Source organism: Arvicanthis niloticus, chromosome 21 (assembly GCF_011762505.2).
Source record: "Arvicanthis niloticus isolate mArvNil1 chromosome 21, mArvNil1.pat.X, whole genome shotgun sequence".
NCBI classification, from domain to species: Eukaryota; Metazoa; Chordata; class Mammalia; order Rodentia; family Muridae; genus Arvicanthis; species Arvicanthis niloticus.
The window spans coordinates 46286384-46305167 of NC_047678.1; the positions used below are offsets into that span (position 1 = coordinate 46286384).

At 48.8% G+C, this 18784-nt stretch overlaps 2 protein-coding genes across 6 annotated transcripts in view; one reads left to right on the forward strand and one right to left on the reverse strand.

Annotated features, from left to right (window-relative positions):
* Emilin2 (elastin microfibril interfacer 2) overlaps window positions 1–11358 on the forward strand; it is a 58097-nt gene extending 46739 nt beyond the window's left edge. Inside the window, exons 5-8 of the mRNA XM_034483622.2 lie at window positions 6874–7242; window positions 7568–7600; window positions 8236–8364; window positions 10427–11358. Coding sequence (XP_034339513.1) covers window positions 6874–7242; window positions 7568–7600; window positions 8236–8364; window positions 10427–10764 — 869 coding nt within the window. The 3' untranslated portion in view covers window positions 10765–11358. The remainder of the gene's footprint in view (window positions 1–6873; window positions 7243–7567; window positions 7601–8235; window positions 8365–10426) is intronic.
* A 2414-nt stretch (window positions 11359–13772) lies between these two features.
* The window catches only part of Lpin2 (lipin 2), a 63998-nt gene continuing 58986 nt past the window's right edge, over window positions 13773–18784 (reverse strand). For all 5 annotated transcript variants that reach the window (XM_076917416.1, XM_076917417.1, XM_034483624.2 and 2 more), the window contains 3 exons: window positions 18415–18529; window positions 17139–17242; window positions 13773–16873 (listed from right to left, as the gene is read on the reverse strand). In XM_076917416.1, coding sequence (XP_076773531.1) covers window positions 16729–16873; window positions 17139–17242; window positions 18415–18529 — 364 coding nt within the window. In that variant the 3' untranslated portion in view covers window positions 13773–16728. The remainder of the gene's footprint in view (window positions 16874–17138; window positions 17243–18414; window positions 18530–18784) is intronic.

The following is an 18784-nucleotide window of genomic DNA, read 5'->3' on the forward strand; positions in this document are numbered from 1 at the left end:
CATGCCCCGCCCGGGAGCTATCTTGGATCCACAGATGAAAGACACAGTCATTAGCTCATTGTTAACCTGCCGTACTGGCTCCTGGCTCCGTGGCAGGACTCTTCTAAGCCTCCTGTGGCCAGTGTGCCCTTCCCTTTACTCCTAGCTCAACACCTCTAAGTCTGCCCTCAGCTTAGTTGCCCAGTGAAGCCCACAGGCCTCTTTCCCTTTCCGTCTACATTTTGGAAGATATCCCCTGCGGCTCCACATCTGTTCCATCTTTCTTTCCGAAGTGCCTCAATTCTCCACCTCCTGTCTCCTAGCCTGTGGGAACCTGAAAGTCCCGCCTCTTTCTTTCTACCCAGCCATTGGCCGCTGGCATCTTTATTGATTGATCAAGAGCCAATTGGGGACAAGAATCTTCATTCCCAATTAAATCAAAGCATCAGAACGACTCCTCTACATTCTTTCACATTTTAAATTTTTAATTATTAAAATAGGGAGGGTCGAGAGAGCGTGCATAGCATGTGGGGTCAGAGGACAGCTTTCAGGAGTGGGTTCTCTCTTCTCCCCTTGTTGAAGCAGGGTGTCTTGTTTCTGTCATGCTGTGTGCTCCAGGCTAGCTGGTCCTTCAGCTTCCAGCAACCCATTCTGCTGTCGGAGCTGGGGATCACAGACGTGCTACCATGGCATCCAGCTTTTAAAATGAGTTTTTCAAGGTTGGAACTCAGGTGGTCACACTTGGATAGCAGGCACTTACACCCACTGAGCTAACCTGCTGTCCCTTTGTTGTTGTTTTTGTGAGACAGGCTCTTCAGGTGTACCCCTTACTAGCCACTCTAGAGCCCAGGCTAGCCTTGAATTCACTGCGTTCCTCCTGCCTCAAACTTCCAAGTGCTGAGAGTATAGTGTATATACACTGTATCTAGATTGTGGATTTCTTTCTTTCTTTCTTTCTTTTTTTTTCATTTGGTAGTGTTATACTTCTGATAGCCAAAACTTATTTTTGTTTGTTTTTTAATTGGGTATTATATTTACATTTCAGATTTTATCCCCGTACCCCACTTCCCCCCACCACCCAGAAACCTCCTATCCCATTCTTCTCCTCCTGCTTCTATGAGGGTGTGCCCCCACCTACCCCCACCCTCACATTCCCCCCCACTCAGTGTTCAGCCTTCATGGGACCAAGAATCTCCTCTCCCACCTATGCCTGACAAGGTCATCCTCCCCTACATATATGAAGGAAGACCAAGTGTGGATGCCTCAGTCCTACTTAGAAGGAGTAACAAAAATACTCAAGGGAGCAAATATGGAGACAACGTGTGGGACAGAAACTGAAGGAGGGCCCCTCTGGAGATCATTCCACCTGGGTATCCATCCCATGTGCAGTCACCTAAGCTAGACACTGATGTAGATGTCAGGAAGTGCATGCTGACAGGGGCCTGATGTAGCTGTCTCCTTAGAGGTCTGCCAGAGTCTGACATATTCAGAGGTAGATGCTCACAGCTAACCATTGAACTGATCAAGGGGTTCCCAATGGAGGAGTTAGAGAGAAGACTGAAGGAGCAGAAAGGGTTTGCTACCCCATGAGGAGAGCAACAATACCAACCAGCCAGAGCTCCCCAAGGTCTAAACCACCAGCCTGGGAGACTGTGGATTTCTTAAAGTTTAAAGTCTCAACGTGTACATTCCATAGCTTTAGTACATGGCTGGAAGGTATATCCTCGGGTAGGCAGGTTCAACCCATGACCCACAGGCCATGTGCGGTTAGGTAAAAATAGCTACAACTGTGGCCTAACACATAACCATAAACATGGAACATGGTGTGTGTGTGATTTTGTATGTGGTGTTTATATGTGCATGTGGATGGAGGTCAGAGGTCAAGCTTGGCAAATTCCTCAGCCATTTTCCCCTCAACTGTTTAATTTTCTTTTTAAGGCTCGTATGTATGTGGATGTGTGCACACAAGTGCAGAGGCTCCAAATGTCTGAGGTCTGGAGCTGGAGTTGCGGGTGGTTGTGAGCCACCTGACGTAGGTGCTGGAAACTGAATTTGGGTCTTTGAAAAGGCACTCTGCGCTCTTAACACTAAGGCCTCTCTGGTCTTTCCTCATTTTTGAGACAGTCTTTCACTGAGCCTGGAACTCCATTTTTTCACTTTCCAACAAGCTCCAGGGATCCGGCTGTGTCTGCCTCCCTCTCAAAGCACCGGGGTTTCACGGGCATGCCACTCCACCTAGTTGCTTGTCATGGGTGAGTGCTAGGGTCTGAAATCTGGTGCTCATGCTGCATGGCAGGCACCTTACTCAGGGAGGTTTCTCCCCAGTTAGTCCTTCTCTGTCTCTTTCTGATTCTCTCTCTCTATGTATATCTCTGTCTCTCTTTGTTCTGTCTTTGTATCTCTCTTTGTTTCTGTCTCTTTCTCTGTATTTCTCTGTCTCTGTGTGTCTCTTTTTTGTTTCTCTCTGTTCTGTCTGTATCTGTCTTTGTCTCTATCTCTCTGTGTGTCTCTGTACCTCTTTGTCTCTGTGTCTCTGTTTCTCTCTGTTCTGTCTGTATCTGTCTTTGTCTCTATCTCTCTCTGTGTCTCTGTACCTCTCTGTCTCTGTGTCTCTGTTTCTCTCTCTTCTGTCTCTGTATCTGGCTGTCTCTGTATCTCTCTTTGTCTCTAGCTCTCTCTGTGTCTCTGTCTCTCTCTATTCTGTCTGTCTCTGTGTCTCTGTATCTGTCTCTCTTTGTCTGTATCTCTCTCTGTCTCTGTGTCTCTCTCTGATCTCTGTCTCTCAGTTCTTGAGCAAGTGCTCGACACAGGGAAACCAGGTATTCCCACCAGTCTTCTGATGGACCTCACTTGGCATTCATGCAGAGTGTTACATCAGCACCTGTCTGGTAGAGGTTGAATTTGGCCTGGATGACAGGAGCCTCATTGCAGAGGCTGAGACTAAGAACTAGGGAGGTTTCCCTGGCTTCCCAAAGCCAGACCCAAACCTGGAAGGCAGACTCTTAACAGTAACAGTGAGGGTCGCCTTCTTGTAGTCTGTGACTAGACACCATCTAGCTGCCAGGTACATAGATAGCACCCTCCTGCCAGGATCTCAGCCCCTCTACCCCTGGGGTACTGAGACAGCAGATAAAAGCCTAATTAACTCTTGTGGATGGGTGGAGGATGTCAGCTGAGATGGAGACATCCACTGTAGCTCCAGCTCCAGCCTCCAGAGGAGTGTTGTTTTAGTAAAGTTGGCATTGGCTTTTAATTGGCTCCCTTACCCCCACTTATTTTGAGATAGTTTTATTTTGTATCCTGGTTGGCCTGGAGCTCAGTATGACTCATACTGGCCTCAAACTCATAGCAATCCTCCTGCCTTAGCTTCCCAAGTACTGGGATCATAGGCCTGAGATGCCACAATAAAACTTAATCAGCGCCTTGGAAGACAGGGCAGAGTTGCCCAGGGAATCAACCAACCTCCTCCTCTCTCCTCCTCTCTCCTTTTCGTTCCTCCTCCTTGCTCGATCTTCCTCACTCCTCTCTCTTCCTAGTGTGTCCCCCCACCCCCGCCCCGCCTTGCCAGCTGGGCCTGGTGCTCATTCAGTCCTCAGGTAAGGGATTCAGTTTCTGGATGAGAAATGTGTGCATTCAGGGGAATCCTCTCTCTAGATTGAACAGAGTGCTGCTTGGCTCTTTTAGGATTTGGTAATAAATATCTCTGGAAACACCATGTGACACTGGGTGGAGCCCAAGCTGGAAGAGGCTGGGCCTGGGGCCTCCTTACTTGTCTCCTCGAGTGCAGGTCTGCTCATCCCTGAAGCCCTGACTTCTTTGCTCAAACAGGATTTATGTTCTTGCTTTTTTGATAAGCCTGGTGTTGAGGGAAATGAATTAGAATTATCATGGTTCTGTGTACTCAAGCAATCTATGTAGAACCCTAGAGTGGCCATGATTTGGGGGTAGAATTAGGGTTCCTGTGTCCTGGCTGAATTGTAGTAACTATCACAGCCTCTGACTCAATGTCACGTGCTAGGCCCTATGCTAAATCCCAGGGACCAGGGATAGTGATGGTAAGCACACCATCCACCTGCAGATGGAAGGTTGACAAAATCACAAGGGGTCCAAAATGCCCTGCGTTTCAGAAGCAGGTTTGCTCAAGCCCCTTTGAGCAGATCCCAGAGGTCTTCACAGAGGTGGTGTTTGGACTAGACTGTAGGGATGGGTACTGAGCAGGTGGTTTCAGGGGTCAGACACAGCACAGCAAAGCAAAGTCAGGGAGGCTCAGCTGAGAGCCTGGCACTAGTGCTGGAGCAGGAACTGGATGGCAGAGGAGGTAAGGCTGGTTTTATAGACAGTGGGAAACAGCAGACTTTTAACTGGCATATATGAATTATCCATAATGTTCCATGACATTTTCATATGACTGCACGATGCTCTTGGATCTTTCATCTCCCCTTACCCTCCAGTCCCTCGTCTCTTGTTTTAAGATTTTTATGTGTATGCTTGCACACACATTCGTGTCGTGGAGGGTAGAGGTCAAGGCCAAATGTCTTTGTCACTTTCTACCTTTCTTAAAGATGCTTTTGTATATGGGTGTTTTGCCTGCATGTATGTTTGTGCAATACACACACACACAAACACACACAGTGCCCAAAGGTGACAGAGGGCGTCAAATCCCTGGGAATGGATTTATGCATAGCTGTCAGCTGCCATGTGGATACTGGGGATTGAAGTTGGATCTTCAAGAAGAGCCAGTGTTTGTAACTGCTGAACCATCTCTCTAGCCCCGAGATTTTTACTTTATGTATATGAGTGTTTGCCTACATGTATGCACATGTATCACATGACTGCCTATGTAATTGGCTTTTCACAGTGACACTAGGGGCAGGGCTCAAGTTCTCATGCTTTCGCGGCAAAGCATGTTACTCATGGAGCCATCTCCCAAGACGCTCTGTCTGTGCCTTTAAGAAACCCACGTTCTTCATTTCTTCTTTCCCCTTCTTACCCTTTTCCCAGAAGAGTCTTTCCCTTCCTGCTTCCACATCTTTATCTATTTCTGTTTTTGAGATAGGGCCTCACTGTGTTGCCTAACCCTAACTGTACCAGAACAGTAGACCAGGCAGGCCTCAAACTCACAGAGATACTCCTGCCTCTGCCTCTTGAGTGCTGGAATTAAAGGCATGCACCACCACAATTGGCTCATGACCTTTCAGGGGGGAAAAAAATCTATATTCATAAGGCGTTGGGGAGAAGTACCAAGCAAGAGTGAAGATTTGGGAATCCCCAGAACTCACATAAATGCTAGGTGGGTGTGGAGGTATCCCTGTAATTCTAGCCTCAGATGGCAGAGACAGGGCATCTATCCCCAGAGCAAGCCGGCTAGTAAGCCTAGCCATATCAGTGAGCTCTAAGTTTGATTGAGAGAACCTGCCCCCAATGAGTAATGGGGAGCCATGGAGGTCGGTTCAATGACATTAACCTCCAGCCTCTACTTCGTTTACACAAAGGTACCACACACATACAAAGCATGCATCCATGTGCATCGTGTATAGGAAAAATGGAAATAGATTTCATATGAGAGGAAATGTGCTATCAACTTCCAGTAGCCCCTCAATGTAATTTTCTATATTATAAAATATATCTGGGCACTTTTCAGTTCTGTGTTTAAAATATTAGCACATTTTCTTCTGGAACTTCCCCGCTTCCTGGTACTCCTGGGCTGACCTTTCTCTGGATGCACCTGAAGGCACAAGGCTTTCCGTCTGTGTCTCCCCCCACCTTTGTTCTAGGACCACCTTTAACCTTTGTCCTGTGAAAGACCCTCAACTCTTTTTCAGGGTTCCCTCCCTTGTTTCTGTGGAATGAATGCATAGTCTGGCCTAGAACCCATGACCCTCCGGCCTCGTTCATTTAATCACATTTGCTTACTGCCTGCACCTACAGCGGGGTTATCCAGATGTTATCCTTAGGACAGCTGACATGGAGACTACTAGAATTATTTTCTGTGGAGCTTATTCTCATGAAGACTGGTCAGAAAAGGCTGAGAAATAACTTTTTGGGGGGTGTTCTGGTCGCCAGCTCTTGGGTGGAAGGAGAGAGCATGTATTTGATGTACAATATACATTTTATAGAATTTTAAAGCAACTCTAGACAGTGGGCTAAAATGCAGTGGCTGATGGTGCCTCATACTGTCCAGCTCTATGTCCTGGGGCCTATGAGGCACCAGACTAAAGAAAGAGGAAGGTGGTGTTTGCATTTGCAAGTGATATGTTTTGTGAACACGTAGCAAGGGCTTTTTTAGAAAGCTAGTTCCAGGAATGTATTCAGAGGAAGGAAGGGGTGGCAGCTCTTGGCTGAGTCACTGTGGTGGCCACCTCAGACAGAGACACTTGAAGCAGGAGGTTCCTTCATTGGTGATCTCAAAGTATGGGGAAATGGTGGTGGTGTTTCTTTGGGGTCTGTGCCAACCGTAGGAGCACCCAAGGCTCCTGACACCTGATGGGGCAGCCAAGGGTCTTCACGAGCTAGCAGTGAGGCTATCAGTCTGACACTGAGGCTAACTTGCTTTAGAGACTGCAGTAGTCAGTGGCACATCTATCATGTGAGCACACATTGAAAGGACACATGGCACTGGAGACAGAACCACACTGACTTGGAATGTTGCCATCTACATAAGGAGGCCTGGGCTGTCTTCCCAGCTCTCCCAGGGAATCGGAGGCAGCTTGGCTGGAGTTCCTTCAGGCAAGCTGTCCCAAGCTCTAGTAATGTTTACATCCCATTGGAGACAGTGTATCAGCTATAGAGGCACAGCCTTTCTGTAGTTGATCAAGGGACAATTATCAGTGGTCATGGAAGCCTCACAAGGAGGACCTGGAGACATTTGAACCTTGCTTTCTTTTTCATTTCTAGCAGAGGAACCCTTAGAAGCAACGCAGGGACCATCTGGGAAGACCCCACTAGAATCCTCCAGACCCTCAGAGGAGGCCCCCACTGAGTCCCCCCAGCTGACCCCACTGCCAGAAGACCCTGCCGGACCACCACAGATAGGCCAGCGGCCAGTATTGCCACAGAGGCCCCTGCAGCCACCACCTTTGCCTGCCTGGCCTGGTCGCACAGGGTTGCCCTTCCTGCCTGGCTCTAGTGGAGTCATCATGGAGACTGGAGAGGCTGGGCCTCCAGGCAGGATGGGCATGTCCGGAAGGGGCCTGCCTCAGGGAGTGGATGGACAGATGGGGCAGGGGCCTATTCCTAGCTCGGAAGGCTACGCAGGTGCACCAGGTAAGTCTGTCCTGCAGAAGGCACGGGATAGCCGACTGTTCTAGCCTGTGCCTGGTGGTGTGTTCTGTGGGTCCAGAGTTCTACCTTCAGAGGACAAAGTTTAGGAAGGTGGCTTCCAAAGGGCGTCAAAGTTCAGAGGAACCTCTTCTTTGCTTATCTGACATGTGCATATCAGGAGCACCCCAGAACAACAAAAGAAATGTTTAAAAGTGTAATTTCTCTAAGGATGGGTCAGAATAATGATGTTGATATAGCCATTCCGGAAGGGAGAAAGAGGTCTGAAAAATACCTGTGCAGGATCTGACATTTCACTTTCTGTTTTCAGGCTATCCCAAGTCATCTCCTGTAGCCACCCCAGGTATGTCTACACAGAACCCCTGCACAGGATTGTTCTCCTTGGTGGTCTCTGCCCTGTACTTCCTGTCTCCTCTCTTGGGGGTGCTGGCACAGGTAGACAGCCTGGAGCCTAGGCCCTTCCACACCCAGCAGACCCCCTGGTCGTGGCCTCTGTGGACTGAACCTCTAGAGACTCAGAGGCAGGAATTTTCCCTCCTACATGGTCTCTGTTCATGTTGTTCAAGGGGAGGCTGGGTGGGCTGTGCCCTGTGTGGTCCTGATGAGGTTTACTGGCTTACAAGTAGGCAGCTCCCTAGATGATTCCCTATGCATCCAGCATCAGCCCCTGATGTAGCTAGCCAACGCCCAGCAGCCTCACGGTTCATTCTTTTATTCTCTCTCCCTCCCCCCCTCTCTCCCTACCTTCCTCCCTCCCTCCGTCCACATGAACACACTCTACGCAATCCCTTTGAGGCTTTCATATTCAGTGTCTGTGTCTCACACACATATCCAGCTCCCCGGTTTCTCTGTCCTAGCCCTTGGTCTGACAAGGGGAGTCTCTGGACTTCCAGCAGGAGGCGTAACTTGTACCCGGGTGTCTGTCAACACTTTCAGAAGATAGGCAGGTCCACATGCTCTTGCCTCTCTCTGTCCTAGGGGTGCCGCTGCCTGCTCTGGTGTCCTTTTCGGCTGGTCTTACCCAGAAGCCTTTTCCCAGTGATGCAGGGGTCGTCCTCTTTAATAAGGTGCTGGTGAACGATGGGGACGTGTACAACCCCAACACTGGTGAGTATCTAGAATGGAATCCTGTCTTGCTCCACCCAAATGCTCACCCTGCGTTGGCTCTTGGAGGCTGGGGAGAACCTAAGCTGGGCAGTGGATTGTCACCAAACCCTCAGTTCTTGGGCTGCAGGTGTGGGAGGGCAGCACATGGCCTCACTACTCTTCTGGAAGTGCTGCTCAGTTTTTAATGGTTGCTAAAAAGGATTTTCTTTTTAATTTGCCAGCTATGACCTGTCCCACCCCAGCCCCGCCCCTCCATCTGCCCTCTAGTGGTCACCAAGCATGCTTTATCTCCGAATGTTCAGAGGCAGACACTCTCTTCATAATCTTTTTTATGATAAGCCAAAAAGGGCTGTGTGGGGCCACACACACAGAGACTGAATTAAACAGTGGACTTTGGAAGGGGCCTGTGGCACCCATGTCTGTTCCAGAAGACCCTGTGGTAGAAAACTGACATGAGTTTCGACAGCACAGCCTTCTTTCCCTTCCTCCGGCTCACCTGTTCCCAGCCCATCACCTGATATGCTGACACACAGAGACCTTCCTGATAGCCACACATGGGTCTTTCCTACCACTTAAAAGGATAATTCCCTGTCTGGACCACGGGGCAACCCTCTGAGGCTCATGGGAGATCTAGCCTTGCCCAGTCTCCTTGCCTTTGGCAGTTACTGCTCATTTATGTAGACATGAACATGACCTTCACAGGAGGGGGAGGGTCTTAGTCATCTTGGTAATTTCAGCCACTCTTTTCACAATTCCAAGCCCAGCTACCCCTCTGGCTAAGTCACACTGGTTCTGATAAAGTCACTGGCAGACCTTGGAGAAAGCAGCCAGGTATCCCAGACTGCCAAACCTTGCTCCAAACAACCTTTCTAATCTATGCTTAGAGGCTGTGCCAGAGTTGGGGGTTGATTTTGATTGGGAATGAGGGGACTCTTTCCCCTTGGCTATGTTGGTTGTTGGGACCCCTTGTCCGCTCACACAGGCTGGTGATCTTCACAAGTAGGTCAGTACTATCAAGGAAATTCCAGGTGGTCCTTGAGCTAGGCTTGGCCCTGTGCATTGGGGCTTGATCTGTCCTGAGAGTCAAGATTCCAGGACTTATAATCAGGATTCTATTCAAATAGTAAGCATGGAAGGGGCAGGGTTGACCCAGGCATACTTGAAGGCTAGACTCTTAAATGGGCCCTTCTTTAGTTTCAGGACCCTAATTTCATGGTGACATCTGGTTTATGGTAAAGTCTAGCCACTTCCTTTGCTTCCCAGATCCTGTGGGGCACTGGGGTTAAAAGACAGTAGGGCTTCTGACTACAACTGAATAGGACCTACACTCAAGCAGCAGACTTTTTAGACAAGGAGGGTTAGCATGGCCTCCAAAAGGCTGAGTGGTTCAGTGTCTGCTTCTCGGGCGGGGCAAGCTCTGTTTTCATCTGCTGTCTCAGGAATTGGCCTAAGAGCCATCAGGAATTGGCCTAAGAGCCATCAGGGATTTAAGAAGGTGGTTTTTAACATGCCAGGGACTGGGTATTGGGCACAAGACTCCAGGGTACACAGCCCATGTACATGGCAGAGCAGGAATGTTGGCCGAACTGGATGCCTGTCCCAGCAGGGCCATGGCTGGTTTCTATTTCCTGGCCTGTTGTAAATTTAGGCAAGAATTACTCCAAGTCCTGGGGTATTGGAGCTCTTACTGTTTGGATGTTACAAGCCCTGGACAGTGGGCTCTGAAATGAACTGAGCGGCCTGAGTCTGAGATTTGCATGTGTGAGAGGCCACACTGGGGTTGTTGATGTAGAATGCCTGTCTAGAATGTACTCATCTCTGGGGTTGATCTTCATTCTGGAAAAACAGATGTGGGCAGGTGGCACACTCTTCTCGTCAGCCTTCCTTCTACAGGTTTGGTGACTAACCAGGCTGACCTGTCCAAGACACTGGGTGCTAAAACCTAGGGGCATTTGGAGGCAACCTAAAGTGGCCTTGTGTGTGATGGGTCCAAGCTAGTCTGTAACCAGGGCATGGGCGGCAAAGACACCATCTCAGCTCACCTGTGTCTGGCTCTTTGTAGGGATCTTCACCGCACCGTATGATGGGCGCTACTTGATCACAGCCACCCTTACACCGGAGAGAGACGCCTACGTGGAAGCTGTCCTGTCTGTTTCCAATGCCAGTGTTGCCCAGCTGCATACGGCTGGCTATAGGAGAGAGTTCCTGGAATACCATCGGCCCCCTGGGGCCGTGCATACCTGTGGGGGCCCAGGTGCCTTCCACCTCATTGTGCACTTGAAGGCAGGAGATGGAGTCAACGTTGTGGTGACTGGGGGCAGACTGGCTCACACAGACTTTGATGAAATGTACTCTACCTTCAGTGGTGTTTTCTTGTATCCTTTCCTTTCCCACCTCTAGGGACACCAGGAGGGGAAGAAAGGCTGTAAAATCTCCAAAGCTTTAATATATTCAGTTTGTGTAACTGGAGCACTGATCTAGTTTGCTGCACACACTCTGGCTACTCCCAGGATAAAGGCCTTATCTCCCCGTAGAGACTGCCACCCCTTGCTTCCAGACAGCTGTGGAAGTGACACATGGTTAATTCTGTCACTGTAACTGGACAACCAGAAGATTCGCTAGTCCCCTTGGCTGGAAGCCGGCTTCTCCTGCCACCTATACACCAGTTCTGCTCAGCGTTCCTGGGTTGGACCTACTCGGTGCTACCAGTGGAGGCTCATGCTGCTCCGACTGGCCTGGGCCTGATGCAGTTGGAAGACACTGTGGCAGACGCCTCTCCACACTGCATGTAGGAGATTTAAACACTGAAGTGCTGATGTGGGCTGTTCCACACGTGGTTGCCGTTACTGTCTGGTACTGATCTCTGTTCACCTGGGCCCTGCTACCAAGGCAGATGTAAGAGACATTATTTATGAAACTTGCCAGGCTCCTTAAATGACATGTACGATATAAGTGCGAAGACAGGGAGCGTCAATAAAGATGTCAGAATCTCTATGTTCTTTTTCTGTATTTGGTGCCTCATAGAATGGGAGTTACTGGGGGGGGGGGGATAGGAGCAAACTAGAGTACTTTTTATGGCTGTGCAAAGTAATCTGTGTAAATTAACCCTACTTGTTATGTAAAATATCTCATACCTGCCAGCTTCCAGGCTTCACACATTTGGGGTTTGGTTTTGGCTGGAAAACAAAGTCCAGATGTCCTTGAAGGGCAGGGCCTTCCATGGCCCTGGAGCTGAAGAGGGCCTCTGTTAGGGGAAGTGAGCTGGTTGCAGGCTAATGAGACTGACCTCGCTGCTCCACTGCTCTGCTCACTGGCAGAGAGAGCACTAAGAACTCTGGTTCCTAAGCAACAAGGAGAGGCCCAATATAAACTGGATGGCCGACTGGAAACTGAGCTCATTTGGGAAGATGAGCATGTTTGGGTCTGGGAGGCCCAGCACAACACTCCTTTCCCAGCAGCAGCATGCAGCTCTAGGTACCGGGCATCTAGCTCAGGGCGGCTTTTTGCTAACAAGGTTTGGGGAAAACCGGTCTGTCAGCCAGCATCTGTAGGGAAAGGCAACTCCCCCAGGTCCCTAGTGGAAGGTGCAGACAGGGAAGCCAGTTTTAATAGCCTTGTCTTGCTCCTAACCCAGTTGGCGGAAGAGGCCAATGCAGTAAAAATACACTGGGTTTCAAGGACTGTCTGTAAAAATGTATTATGGGATATCTGGAAGGAGGGTCATGGACTGCACCATTTCCACAGCTGGAGAGTTAGCTACAGAGGTCAGAGTGCCCTTGCCTGAGCAATGACTCATGGAAAGCCCTGAGCAGCAGGACTTTTAGGAAAGCCTAGCTGGCTCACAGGCATGGTTTTGCCCGTTTCCCTCCCTCTTCTTTGAAGACCATATTCACTGCCAAAGTGGCCAAGTGTTCAGTGGCTAGAAAGAAGGCAGGGGCCTGACAGGAGATGCACGGCCACTGTATCCCTACTCCTAGAGAGACCTCGAGCGCCCAGTGTGATTCCTTTACTGGCAGAGGAGCGCTTAGCTCTCTGTATCCAGCAGGCAAGGTGGAGTGAGCCCGACTACAGCAGCAGTCATTCGCTCACAGCAAGACAAAACGGAGGGTGAAAACGGGACTCCAGCCCATGCAGGAGACAAAGGGAGCCCCAGTCTTTTCTTGGAGATGAAAAACAGAGATAGCCAGAGCTTGTCTTGGGGAGGGGAGTTTGGAGCAGCACCCCCTAAGTGACCACACCCCCTCTAGTCATGTGCCTGTGAGTCAAGAGGTGTGAACTGAGTTCAGGTACTTACTCAGTACTTGTAATTGAGGCTGGTCTCAAGCAGTCCTCCTAAGAAGCAGGAGTAACTGGTACATACCACAGGGCCACCAGGTTCAGGGTACAACTTCTCTAACCAAGGAGCTGTGGTGACCAAGGAACAGGCAGTGCTTTTTAAGAACGGGAACATTTTGCCCCTGATCCGCACCACCACCAAACTGCACCACTGAAATGGCTGAATACTGCTGTGCAACAGAGTCTGCAAGGAGGAATGCTTGACGTCTATTTTAAATCATTTCCAGATCAGCATCTAGTCAGCCCTCCCAGAGCCGACCTGTCTTGTTTACCACACGTACCTGCTTCGTGAAAGGAAGCAGACACCTCAACTCCAGGCCTGCCGTCTCCAGAGTGGCACTGTCTGGCCCCCACCCACTTTCTAAACACATATCTGTGCTTCCCTTGTGCCATCTTACGATGGAAGGAGGTACACATGCAGGTGCAGGGGTGAAGGCTGCCCAACAGGATCCTCTCATAGCACTCAGAACTGCCCGGAGGGAAACTCCTTCATAATCGGATAACTGCCTTCATAATCAGATATTTCCTAGACAGAAATATAGTCCCACTCCCAAGATTTGTGGCTTCTGTGCCTCTTGTCAGGGAAAAGCAGCAAACACAGTATTTTCATTCAAGGATGTGTGATCCAGCAGGTGTAGTGTCTTCTGCCCAGTGATCTGAGGGAGGATGATGTCATATTACTTTTGCCATTGCTTATATGATGTGGGGTTGTGCTAAAAAAGATAATGTCCTCTCTGTTAATCTGATGGAACCATCAGGAAAGGCTTACTGAAGGTGGGGCATTAAAGCTCCTGAGCAGTGCTCCCGGAAGACTGAGGGGCAGTGTGGGAAGCAGAGTGTAGGGAAATGGTGTGTGGATGAGTCACTTGACAGAACCTGCAAGGCAGACACAGTTCCTGGAGTTGGAGCTTCACTTCTGGAACCAGAGTTTTCAAGTGAACAACAGGAAGAGGTCCCTCCTTTAGACAAGCATGTCAGCAGACAAACTGATGTTCACTTTTAACTGGTAATTGTAATTATCAATCTTTGGCATTGATACGGTCAAATGTCCCTGAAGGAAGGAGCCCAACACACTCAGTTTATGTTAGTTTATTATTGTAACATTTTTTTGTGAACATCAAACACTGCACCAAAATATGAGCCATTCATCTGAAGACAACATCTTTACCATACTGAAGGTACTGCACTGATGTTGACAATTAATTACTGACAACGTAAAGCTGCTTAGTGGCGCTGCTCTCTAATAATCAAGTACTTCATCCGCTGAATATAATTATTAAAAGGGAACTCTTTCCTCTGCCTTCAAGTAAAAAAAAATGAATTTTTACCTGGAAAGAGCATTTGCTGGGGTTTTTAAGTAAACCCCAGCATGCTCTCAAACAAGGTTTCCCAGGTTACGTGACAGACTTGCTCATGCTGTCTTACCCGTTACTTCTCTCAGGTGATGGCTCTGAAAAGCAATACAGAGGCTGGTCCTGGTCTACTCTAAGTTACTTAGCAGCTTTCATTTTGTGTAACTACAACAGCACATCTCTTTCTCCAACTGACTATGCAGATGGGTTAGACCACAGGAAATGCAGTACTGATCATACGGTTGTGTGTGCATGCTCCGGGTCCACATGGACACCCCACAAGCCTGACGGAGAGCAGCCACTGGCTCCACAGCAGTGCAAGCTTCAACACCAAACACTAAAATTAGACTGAACTGGAAAGACACGGAGCCATATTCACTGATGCAACAACTGACAAAAGACTGGGTGGCTGGTCTGCCGTAGTGTCTTCTCAGCATCACCTGTCACTGAAGACAAGGTGACACTGCAACAAGCCATCTAGGGGTTTGTGTGCAAACACACTTAAGGGCATCTCTCTTTCACAGAAAGAACAAATGTCATTTGTAACAAATGGCAATGAATTTTCAGCACAAACCTAACACTTCATAACACTACAGTAATAGTAATCTACTTTCAGCAAGGAAACTCCTTTAAATAAGGAAAGAGTTACATTCATTATCCTAAATACCCACCCATCAATGTGCAGTGACAAGTGTGGGCTAACGGACACGAGGACAGAAGGACCAGCCACCCTCTCTGCACAGGCCAGGAGACCCAGAGCCTACTCTGGACCTTCTGAAAAAGCCCATGTGTCCAAAGAAAGAGTGTCAGGAAGAAGAAACAGACTAGCTGGGCAGACTCCCTTAAGGACAAACAGAAGTGGTCTGAGAGAAAACGTAAGATTTTCTGTACCACGGAGATCCTACCAAGCTCAGGTTAAGTGCACAATTCTCACTGTTCCCCTAGAGCTAAGATGTGCTAAATCACCAGGGTGCTGATGGCTGAGGCATCAACTCCCACATGGCTGCTTTAGTAGAATCTTATTTCATTAACTGGCAAGGATTTCACATAAACGTAACCGATTGTCCCTACTACCTAACACAAATAACTCATGAAGGAGAAGTGAACTACTTATGGGAACACCAACACTGCGGAAGCCTGCACTGCCCCTTCTCCGGGAGCACGTACCTCAGGATCTGCCACAGAGAACTATCTTTCACATGGTCTTTTTTTTTCCTTTAATTAAACATTGTTACCATGGTCTCTGCATTCAACTGCAATACTGAAATGAGGCAGGGACACTCAACTCTCCAATCTGGAAAATAACCACCCCTTTTCTAAGCCACCTCTAGGTGAGCATTATTTTGAATGAAGCAAACTAAAGCCTGGTCAGGCCAGCCATCCAACTGCAGAGTTGGAACCATCTTTAACGGCAGCTCTCTCTCTGCTCAGAAGCCTCCATCTTCCCAGTGAAGGGTTGTGGCTGAACCACTGAGGTCTCTGGAATGTCTTCCTTCAATACTTCTCTTGATGTTAGCACTGCAGTGACTATCCACACACAGCTGGTCATTGGCTCTGGAGACCTGAGGACATAACTCTCCCTGGTACCGTCTGTCCCAACATTTGACAAGAGCACTTAACTAGGCCAGTGTCTGAGGCCGCCAGAGAGGTGTAGGGGCAGCCCACATCCCCATGGCCTCATCTGCACTTCCAACTGCATGAGGGTGAGTCAGAGTGATGGGTTGGGGCTACTGAGGAGGTGCTGGCACTCAACAGGCATTTAGCAACCCCTTTCTCTCATGCCTCCATGGACTTCATGTCGTGGTTGGAATCAAAATGACTGGTCAATGCCACTTGTCGAAGGCTTTTTCCTTAGCAAATCTAAAGCCCAGACTTTCAAAAATCCCCTCCTAAAATACCTGCCCCAAGGGCAACCTAAGGCAGGTGACAGTGTCAGAGAACAGGACTCCCAGGACCCAAGGCAACTGCCCGTCTGAGGAGAAGCCACTGCCTTTCCTGTGATTTAAACCAAGGTCTCACCATCACTCCAGACATGAAGTATGTATTTGTTCCTCTGGTAGGTCAGAACAACTTAAATGACTTCTTTCTCACTGCGGCAGGACAGGTAAGGAGGTCATGAGGCTAAGGTGCTTTCCCCCAACTTTCCAGCCCACACTGGTACAGCTGGGCTCACGGTGCTGACACATGAAGCAGCTGTCCTAGTTCAGTGAGCGAGAGTGGAGGTGTCCTGAGGAGGACATGGACACAGCTGGCAGCACTAACTGGACCTCTGGAGAAAGCCCTGCTTACAGAGAGAAACAATCCCAACTGCCCAGTGGAGATTTTAACTCTTTACTTTGTGTAGTAATGTGCTGGTCTGTTCTTTTGCAGTTTCTGGTTTCTTCCTTTTTACATTATGCAGCTGAGTGGTGCAGCGCACACAACTCCACAAGAAACACGTGAGAGCCCTCAAGTCATGGAGCACAGGCTGCAGAGCACAGCTTCTAATGCAGGCTGAGTGACCTCCTCTGTCTAGGTGCTGAGTGGTGGCTTAGGAAGCTCAAAGAAGGTGGCAGTGCCAGCTTCGGGAACCCTGTCCCTGTTCTGGAAAGCAGGTTCCTGACTGTCAGCTCCTGGGTCTTCATCTGGAAGAGGGCCAGTGGCAGTGCCCCCACCTCGCCAGCCACACAGGCCTTGTTCAAGCGAGGTCATCCAGGTCCACGTCGGGGATCGGGTCTCGCCAGTAGCAGAAGGAGCTGAACTCTGGGCATGGAAAGGCCGAGTTCTGCTCCTTACTGAGAAGTGGAAACACGTGTTCCACAAGCTCACTCAGCCTGTGATACCTGGAAGTATTGGGCAAAAGACACAGCTGTTACTTTACAACTGATGTATAAAACAAGAGCATGGGTGGTAAAGCCGGCTCTTCAGATTAAAAGAGGGCTCCTCACACTTAGAGTGAGTACTACCTCAGGGTACAGATACACACTCAGACACTCCTTAAACAGCTACCCACAAGGAAGAAAACAGTCAGAGGTGTGCAGCTTCTTGCCTCAGGCTGAGCCCTGTCTTGGTTCATCTAGAACCTGGCTGCAGCCTCAATGTACTTACGACGACTTGTTTCCTTTGGTCCTTTCTTGTATTAATTCCCCCTTTGGATTCACAGTGAATATTCTACAGTCTGGAACTCCGACTTGTGTGTAAGCATAGACATCCTGCAGAAGAAATGGAAACTTAGCTGGCTCCTCGTAAGCCAGAACCATGGCATCAACTGAGTACGTAGGAGGTCAGACAATGGAGCCAACACCGTCAGTAAACCCAAGCTATGGAGACCACCCCTAGGATGCAGTACAAAAGGCAGAGAAGAGAACTCACACCATGGCTCTAGTGTGGATCCAAGGGCACGGCTTAGAACCAGTCAGAACAGTGGTTCTCAACCCCTCTGGGGAGTCAGAGGACCCTTTCAAAGGAGTCGTATATAACGTGTCCTGCATACCAGATATTTACATTACGATTCATAACAGTATAAAAATTATAGATATGAAGTAGCAATGAAAATAATTTCATGGTTGGGGGTCACCACATGAACAACTGTATTTAAGGGTCATACAGCATTAGGAAGGTTGAGAACCACTGAGTTAGAACTTAAGGCAGAGAACCAGTTAGAATGTAGGCAGAATTGCCTGAGAAAATGTTCAAACTGGGGTGGGGGAGGCCATCCTTCTGTATACAATCCTGGAGTCAGTAGGGGATGCAGACTTCTCCAACTGCTAGGGAATTTGAATAACCCTTGCCTCTACTGCAGACCAACAAACCTTAGCTACTCAGGTGGCTAAGGCACGAAAGTTGCCTAAGCTACAGAATGAGTTCCAGGCCAGCCTGGCTAAGTTTCTGAGATCTTGTCTCAACAAAAAATTTTAAATGGGACTAGAGAGATGGCTCATTGTTAAGAATACTTGATGCTCTTTCAGAAGGACCTGGGTTCGATTTCCAGCACCCATATGGTGATGCAAAACCATCTGTAACTCTAGTTTCAAGAGATCTTATGGCTTCTTCTGGCACGCACACGGTACACGTACACGCACACGCACACGCACACGCACACACACAGAGAAGCAAAGCATTCATATACATAAAATAATTTTTAAAAAATGTTAGAAAAGGTAAAAGGGTTTGGGATAACACAATGACAGAGGTGCATGCCTAGAATGTGCAAAGCTCTAGGCTCAACGGCCAATCTGGGGGATAGGAGGTGTATGTCATGGGAAGCCCCACTGGGCTGACGAGCCATTGTACTGCTTACGGAGCCATGCCATGGCTGAGCCCTCAAACGGACCTCTTGAACTGTGCTCACACAGTACCCACACACAACGCCACAGACACTTACATTGGGACGGTTTCCAAAGGCAGCATAGAAGGGCTGCCTGGACGGGGCAAACAAGTTCTTAATGTCAGTCAGACACTCAATTTTGAACTTCTCTGGTTTCTTTTCTATAACTTCCCTAAAGACAAAAAGATACAATCACTAAATTCAAAATGGTAATTTTCACTAGAGTACATTCTTGGAAAGACTTTTCTGCTCCCAGCCACCTATTTTCTTAGTCCTTGGGCACTGTCACCTCCTTCCTTCTCTGTCAGTCTCCTGACAGTATCTGAGTGATAACACTAGTAGACAGACACACTTTAACTCAGCATCTGAGCGCTTCAGAGAGCCAAGGAATGAAGAAAACAGACACTCTCTAGCCTGGGGGACCCTG